The sequence below is a fragment of the Palaemon carinicauda genome, chromosome 10 (genome assembly GCF_036898095.1).
Source record: "Palaemon carinicauda isolate YSFRI2023 chromosome 10, ASM3689809v2, whole genome shotgun sequence".
Classification (NCBI taxonomy): domain Eukaryota; kingdom Metazoa; phylum Arthropoda; class Malacostraca; order Decapoda; family Palaemonidae; genus Palaemon; species Palaemon carinicauda.
The window spans coordinates 115,953,914-115,962,124 of NC_090734.1; the positions used below are offsets into that span (position 1 = coordinate 115,953,914).

Genomic DNA, 8,211 nt, shown 5'->3' on the forward strand with positions numbered 1-8,211 from the left:
ATTCTAAGTACAAAACACCTGAATTCGACAGGTATAAGTACAGTAGAATTGTCATTGACTTTTATCTTTCTTCGTGGCCAAGTGGTTTAGTCACTGTCTGTACAAGCTTGCCGACCAGGGTTCGATTCCCGGCCAGACACAAGCTCTTGTCTTTGTGTGATTTCGCCTGGGGCTCTGATCCCTAGGTCGTTAAGAGAATCCAGACATTAATGTATCAAAAATATATATGGCTTATTTGAATATGAAAAACACGTCTAAATGTGCAAAATTTATCATATATATATATATATATATATATATATATATATATATATATATATATATATGTGTGTGTGTGTGTGTGTGTGTGTAAAATAAAAGATGGTACAAGAGTAATTTTGGGAATAGGCTACATAAACTCTATATTTAGAACTAAGCTGTAAATAAATTTGTGGTGTAAATTGCTTGTAAATAATCAAGTCACCTATTGATTTTGCAATCCTAAATAAAATCTTATAAAGACTCTAGTATGCATAAAAGCATTTCTAAATTACGTTATTGATCAATATTTCAAATAATAAATATACCAGATGATAATTTGTATTTTATCCTTTTAGAATCTTCAATTTAGATATATTATTCTTATACAATTTTAAATAAAAGCATTAATTTCAAATCACTGTATATCCAAACAGGAAATAATAGTTGTAAATCATGGGAAAACATGACGAAACTAAGCATCAACATGGAAGAGATGAAGGTAAATGTACAACGACAGATGTCTGGTATTATGGATATGATAACTGCTCAATACACCAATATGTGTCAAGAAATTGTTGAGCTGAAAGAGAAACTTACGGAATACGAACAAGAGAATGTGACCAAGACTACATACGCAAGTGTAAAAAAAAAAAAAAAAAAAAAAAAAAAAAAAAAAAAAAAAAAAAAAAAAAAAAATCTACGGAGGAAAATACGAAGGCTTCGGATACCAAGAAAACAATCATGAAAACGATAAACACTGATGTCGAACAGGTCAGAACCTCTAAACAAGGCCACTTGGTAGTTAATTTTGCGGATAAAGCTGGGTTAGAAAAGGCTAAAAAATGACTTAGAAGGGGTCAAGAATGACATTAAGGTAGAAGTAGATAAAAAGGATCTACTTAAACCGAAGATCAAGGTCTGCAATATTGATGAAAATGAAGATGATATAATTGCTAATATAATGGAGAACAATGAATGGTTGAATGATATGTGTGAAAATGAAGAGGACTTGAAATTGACCAGGAAGTTTAAATCAAGACAAAGCGGTAAATCACATGTCATTATAAAGTGTAGTCCAACTAACAGGAAAGTTTTCCGTAAAAGGGACGATAGAGTATATACCAAGCTTAGAGGATGCTGCAAAATTTATGATTCCTACAATGTAGTTTAGTGTTATAAATGCCGGGAATTTGGTCATACTACCGATAGTTGTAGCAAGACTCAGGTATGTGCCAAGTGTAGCCAGGAACACCGAACCACAGATTTTAGTGTAAATACGTTAAAGTGTCATAACTGCTCAATGAGGAATTACAATGATACGAATCATAAGACATATGATGAAAACTGTAAAGTATACAAGGAGGAGCTCAGCAGGATAGAAAATAGAACCGATCATGGAGTCTAGCCCATTGATTAAGTGTGGTCTGATAAATATTCAATCGGTGGGGAATAAAACCATAAAGATTAGAAATCTTATTAATGAAATGGAATTAGATTTATGCTTATTAACTGAAACTGGGTTGCAGGGAAATATTAGTGATAACTCAAAGATTCAAGAGATGACGCCGTGTACTCACGATTTCTACCACGTACCAAGAAAGGATAAAACTGGAGGAGGAGTGGGTGTCTTCGTGTCGAAAACCTTCTCTAGGGTTTCTATCATGAATGAAATAGTATTTGAAACGTTTGAATATATCTATTTAAAACTGACAAGAAACAGTAAGGTATTGAATATAATATCATTGTATAGACCACCAGGGAGTAATATGAAGAAATTCATTGAAGAATTTAGTGTTTTTGTGGGTGTGGTGGACGATATTAAAAATACATTAATTGATGGAGACTTTAATTGTTGGGTAGATGACGAAAATGATAATAAGGATAAAGAACTCAAGGAAGTATTTGAGATGTTTAATTTAATAAACAGTGTTTTGGTATCAACGTCAGTAGGTGGTCATACACTCGACTTAGTCATATGTGGGAAAGATTCTGACCTAGTTAAAAACCTTGAAGTGGAGCCAGACTTTGAGATCTCAAAAACACATAAACTCATCACTTTTGATGTTAATATAAATTGCATCAGAGTATTGAAGAAATGGATCACATATAGGGAACGGGAAAATTTTGATGCTGAGAATTTTATTGAAGCCAGTGTAGCGCAAATGTCTTGTGAGAACATACAATGTGAACATATGGTAGACAAAGAATGTGTTGGGTGTTATACCAAGAAATATAACGACAATTTTGGAAAAATGTACGATACCATGTGTCCCATAAAGAGCAAACAAATAGTTGTATACGAAAATGTTTGATGGTATAATAGTGGGCTATTAAAGGCAAAAAGACATAGACGTAAGATGGAAGGTAGATGGAAAAGAGCCAAATCCTCACAAGCCAGAAATCTATATAATAAGGCCAGAAATGACTTTAACATCCTGTTAGAAAAAAAAAATTCTACAACGGCGAAAGTAAAAAAAAAAACTAATAACATGAGGGAGTTTCACAAAAACCTAGATGATTTGATGGGATTAAAGAAAAAATATGTCTTGCCTGATAATGTCTGTGCAGAGGAATTTGCTATATTCTTCAATGAAAAAATTGATAAGATTTATAGAGGTTTCCCCCAAAATCACTTAGAAGGACAGTCAGTTATGCTAGTGAAGGAGGGTAAGAAGTTAATAAAATTTAAGGAAATAAATATGTGCGACTTGTTAAAGGTTATGAGAGAGATGAAGAATACATGTTGTGGAAACGACCCTTTCCTAAACAGTTCAATAAGTGAAGCTCCAAACAAGCAAGTTGTATATGATATTTACCTGAATATAATTAACCTAAGTATATCACAATCCTGTTTTCCTAGCTGTGAAAAAACTGCGTTGATCAAACCAATATACAAAGGAAAAGGTGATGTAAACGAACTAAATTCATATAGGCCTATTTCAAATTTATCCTACATGTCGAAGCTTATTGAAAAAATCATAAGTGAGCAATTATGGGCGCATATTGATGAGTTAGAGGTATTCCCGGAAAATCAATCGGCCTACAGAGCTAATCACTCTACAGAAACTACCTTATGCTCAATAATGAATGATATGATAGGTCTTCTTGATGAGGGAAAGTGTGGAATTTTGATTATGTTAGATCTTAGCACTGCCTTCGATACTGTTGTGCACGAGTACTTACTTGACGACTTAAAGTCCCTTGGAGTGACTGAGGAAGCACTGGAATTTTTGCGAAGCTACTTAACTAACAGGAAGACTATTGTAGAAGTTTTTGGAAACCGATCCAGTGAGAGAATTCTTATGAAAGGTGTACCGCAGGGTAGTGTTCTGGGCCCTATCTTGTTCAACATATATACTATCGAGCTATCACACATCTTGAAAAAACAAAAAATGGGGTTTAAACTATATGCAGATGAAACTCAGTTCTACCTTTCAATTTCAACAACACAAGATACAAAAAACAAAATTGATGAGATAATGACTGAAATAAAAACATGGATGCAGAGGAAAAAGCATAAATTAAATGATGATAAAACAGAATGTATGTATTTTGGCACAAATGTGGCTTTGAAGAATTACCAGTTAGTTCAAAGTATAAAAATTGGTGACGCTGATGTTAGGATTGTGCCTGTTGTGAAAAATTTGGGTGTACTGATAGACTGTAATTTGTCAGTAGGGATCAAATAGTGAACACAGTGAAAGTGTGTAACTATCACCTGAGAAACATAGCATTTATTAGAAAATATTTAACAGAGGGCAGTACAAAAATTTTAGTGATGAGGTACGTAATATCAAGGATTGATTATTGCAATTCTCTGTACTATAAATTGCCCAATACACTACTAAGAAAGCTTCAAAATGTGCAAAACCGGGCGGCTAGACTGATAAAAGGCATTAAACTACGGGAGAGAATAACTCCTGCATTGATCGATCTACATTGGTTACCTGTTAAGGCTAGAATTGAATTTAAGATTTGACTCACAGAGCACTTACAAGTGATAAACCTAAATATCTTCGCGATTGCTTGGTCCCCTACCCTCGAGCTACCAGCGCTGCTGTAAGAGTTAGACATGCTGATGACCCATATAGACTATTCGAAATTAGTGTGAATCATGCAATAGGAGGAAGAACTTTTTGTTATGCTGCACCGAGACTCTTCAACGACCTTCCACTTGATGTCAAGAATAGTAAAAATGTGGCAGCTTTCAAGAAAAACCTGAAGGCTTATCTCTTTGGAAAGTGTTATAATAGTGATCTGAAAACTATTAAGCCTGAATAAAAATGCTAGCTAATAACTGAAAAGATACAGAGCAATATAAACTGGAAAGAAATTATTTTCACACATCAAAGCCCGCCTGAACAGACTCTTAGTGTCTGATGGAGGGCGAGAAATAAACCCCTAAAAAGTAAAAAGTAAAAAAGTAAATTCGATGTTTAGGCGGAATGCCGTGATCGTGAGTTATTTTAAGTTATTTTATGACTTAGTTTGTGCAATCAAACAAATATATTTAAGATGATTATTTCTATTTACCTATCGTATTATTATTTTTTTTCAGGTCCAAACGCTTATGAATTCGAGGCGGAAAGAGAAGTCTAACGTTAACATTTTATTGGTTCTTCAGAGCATGAACCCCAAGAGAAAGGTTAGATTTTATATTCTTTTCTTCCTTTGGATTTTAAGGTTTTCAAGGCAAAGTTTGATCGTAATATCATAAAAATAGCAAGCTAAATTATCGTAGTAGGCTTTTTAAGAACAAAATACATTGATTGTGACAAGTTCAGTGTTTAGACATAATATTTTTTCATTCAAAATTCGTTCAAGTTTCCTATTGCTATATTCACTCTAATTCCTCATGGATTTTACCTTGATCTTTTAGTATCATATTTTCAAATGAACCCAGATATTCCATCAAATAATGCTGAAAACTTCCGAATGGTATCATTACCTCAAAATATTTGGAAATTTTTGTCTCTTAATTTGCTTAATTTTCACTGAAAACAATGTCAAGGTCTCTTACCACTAATTAATGATATCTTTTGCCTATCAACCTAATGCAATCAGTAATTGGAAGAAATTTCTGGGACACTCTCCACCAAATATAAACACTTCATAATTTTCTATTAACTAGATTATTGAGCATGCAATTTGAAAGATTATAATGATCCTCCACCCAAAATATCTCTTAACAAACTCAGGCTATTTACTTGTTTATTAAAATTTTAAGCGAAATTCCTTTGAGTCCCTATCATGAGCAAAATATTTAACAAAATAGTTCCTGGATCTTCCTAATAACTACTGACTAATTAATAAATTTTCAGGAATAATTACCTTGACTCCCCATCTGGCAAGAGTGAGGCGCAGCTGAAGGGCCAGGTCAGAAGTGGAGGCCTCGTAGAATAAGGTCAGCGAACAGGACCCAAAGTAATTTTCGGCTATGTCGTGCAGGAGACCTCCCCGGGAGACCAAGAACTAGAAGGAAGAAGAATCTTATTATTATTATTATTATTATCATTATTATTATTATTATTATTATTATTATTATTATTATTATTATTATTATTATTATTATTATTATTATTCCAACCTATTGTTGGAATAACTTTGCATACTTCAGAAGTATGCAAAGGTATTCAATAAATAGGTTGGAGTCACAATAGAGAGGCCACAGGGTTGGGAAAACTGGGTCCGTGTTATGAATAGACCCAGCTGAAACTAAAGTGAAAGTAAAGGTAAAGGGAATGGGGGTTAAAGCCGAGGGAAAAGATTAACAATAAATAGTTCTCTCCAGGATATAGAGAAGAACTTTTCTGGATCCTGAAGTCCTCCTACCTGGTTAAAGTTAGGTTCAGTGACTTTAATTTCCCCTTCTAAAGACAGGACTCGGTGACTCTTGATTGAGTTTTGAAACAGGATCTTGAAACTCTCCTGTGTCGTCATGACCTTGCCTGTAGTGTGGCTGGTGTCAACCCGAACAATCCATCTAAGAAATATAGTGAACAAAATCACCCATCGATGTCTTTTGAACAACATCTTCGACGATAGAAAGAGAAGATTGATAAACAGGGGATCGAGGAAAGAGAGATCTAAGTTTTCCTTCAACTGTTCTGTATTGTCAATTCTATTCTGTAAGTTTGCAAGAGAATTGAAGACTTGAAAACTTCTACAGTAGAACAAAATGTCCCCCGACCAGTAGATTGTAGGAGTTATTCTACTGATTTTCAGAAGCACTTTACAAGACGAGTGCAGGTATGCTTCTGAGGACTCTAGATTGATACATGCTTCACAGTACTCTCTCTCTCTCTCTCTCTCTCTCTCTCTCTCTCTCTCTCTCTCTCTCTCTCTCTCTCTCTCTCTCTCTCTCTCTCTCAGGAATTACTGCAAATTACCAAACTGACAATTTCCATGCCAATAATTCAATATAGCAAATAGCATGCCATCCTAATTGAATTATATATAAGGAATATTTGCTATAATAGCGAATCTAAAACAGAACACTATCCCGTCACCAATGGCTATTCTTTTCCTATTTAGATTATGAAACTGACCTCTATCAACCATATGACGTCACAACACTCGTGACACTTAAGCCACGCCCACTGACAATCATCACTGTTTTAATAATGAGACGACGGATCAGTTATCTGATGTTTAAAGGAATATAGATATTGGAATGTGGAGATAAGTGGACTATGTTGCTTTATATATCTCTGTAATAGCTTCAGGTAGAATCAAGTTTGTTAACCAACTTAGGTGGTGGAACAGACAGCTTTTATAGGTTTATTTGTTTTATCAAATAGATTGCAATTGTCGGTGAAAATTGGCACATTGGAAACAGAGGAAAGGAAAAAGGGATAAAGACTGATAGGTAAAAAAGGGTAAAGGAAGATGAGGAAGAAAAAATAAGTTGAAGAAAGGAGTGAAATGTGAAAAAATATAAGAGAAAAACGGTAGAAGGAAGATGAGGGAAAAATGAAGGAAGAAAATTAACGTCCTTTTATTTAGAAGCCAGTTTTAACTAGTTTCATGATAGACAAAACTTTGTCAGAATTCATAATAAAAACCAAGATTGTGTAGCACTTTATCAAATGTGGAGACTTAAAACCATATAAAATATGAATGACTAAGAACTGTAAATCATTTGCGCGTGACATAACTGTTTTGCAAATCTTAATAAGGTATTTAAGGTCCCTTAATCAATATTAGGTGAAGCTGTTGAATGGATGTGGTTAGCCCACTCTTGTGTGGAACACGGGCTCTTGTGGTAGAAGCTCTTATAAATTGATATTGGAGATCTAAAGGGGTGTTTAAAGGTTTAAAGGTCACTCATGAATGGCAAAAGCAAGGGACAGTGACATTGCCCTAGCAAGCAGAACAATACCCAAGAGACTGACCACATATACATATGACCAGTGCCTTGAGGCACATTTCCATCAAAGATAGGACCAGGGAGGGCCATGTAATGGCTGTTGATGACTAGGCAGGCAGACCAATAGACTCTCCCAAACACCCCCCCCCCCACCCCCGCCCCCATCCTTAGCTCACAAGGATGGCGAGGTTACAGAAACTACAAGAAACTATCGAGCTTGAGCGGGACTAACCCCAGTTCGGCAGATCGCCAGGTACAAGGGATGATAGCATGATGTATCAGAATGGGAACACAGAAGACGGAGGATGAAGATAAGATGAGCGCTGCCAGAACATTCCAGCGATGACTGGACGAGGAGGAGCCGGGAACTAAAGTCTACGGGATCCAGTCTCCACACTTCATTACCTGCTAAACCCGACACCTCTCAGGATGGTTCGTTCATTCGTAAGACACAGGCTCTTGCGTTGCCAGCCAGTAAGTGAAAAGTATTTCAACAAATAAATTTACCAGTGAACGGGAAATTAATTTATGTAGAGGGCAGTAGGTTCCGATCAGATTAAATTAGAATTAAACAATAAAAAACAGTGATAAAACACAAAATC

The 8,211-nt window shown here is 35.1% G+C and overlaps 1 protein-coding gene across 1 annotated transcript in view; it reads left to right on the top strand.

The window, feature by feature from the left end:
- Positions 1-703: 703 nt before the first annotated feature.
- Positions 704-8,211, top strand: part of LOC137648200 (ionotropic receptor 21a-like) — a 34,605-nt gene continuing 27,097 nt past the window's right edge. Inside the window, exons 1-2 of the mRNA XM_068381126.1 lie at positions 704-739; positions 1,151-1,286. Coding sequence (XP_068237227.1) covers positions 704-739; positions 1,151-1,286 — 172 coding nt within the window. The remainder of the gene's footprint in view (positions 740-1,150; positions 1,287-8,211) is intronic.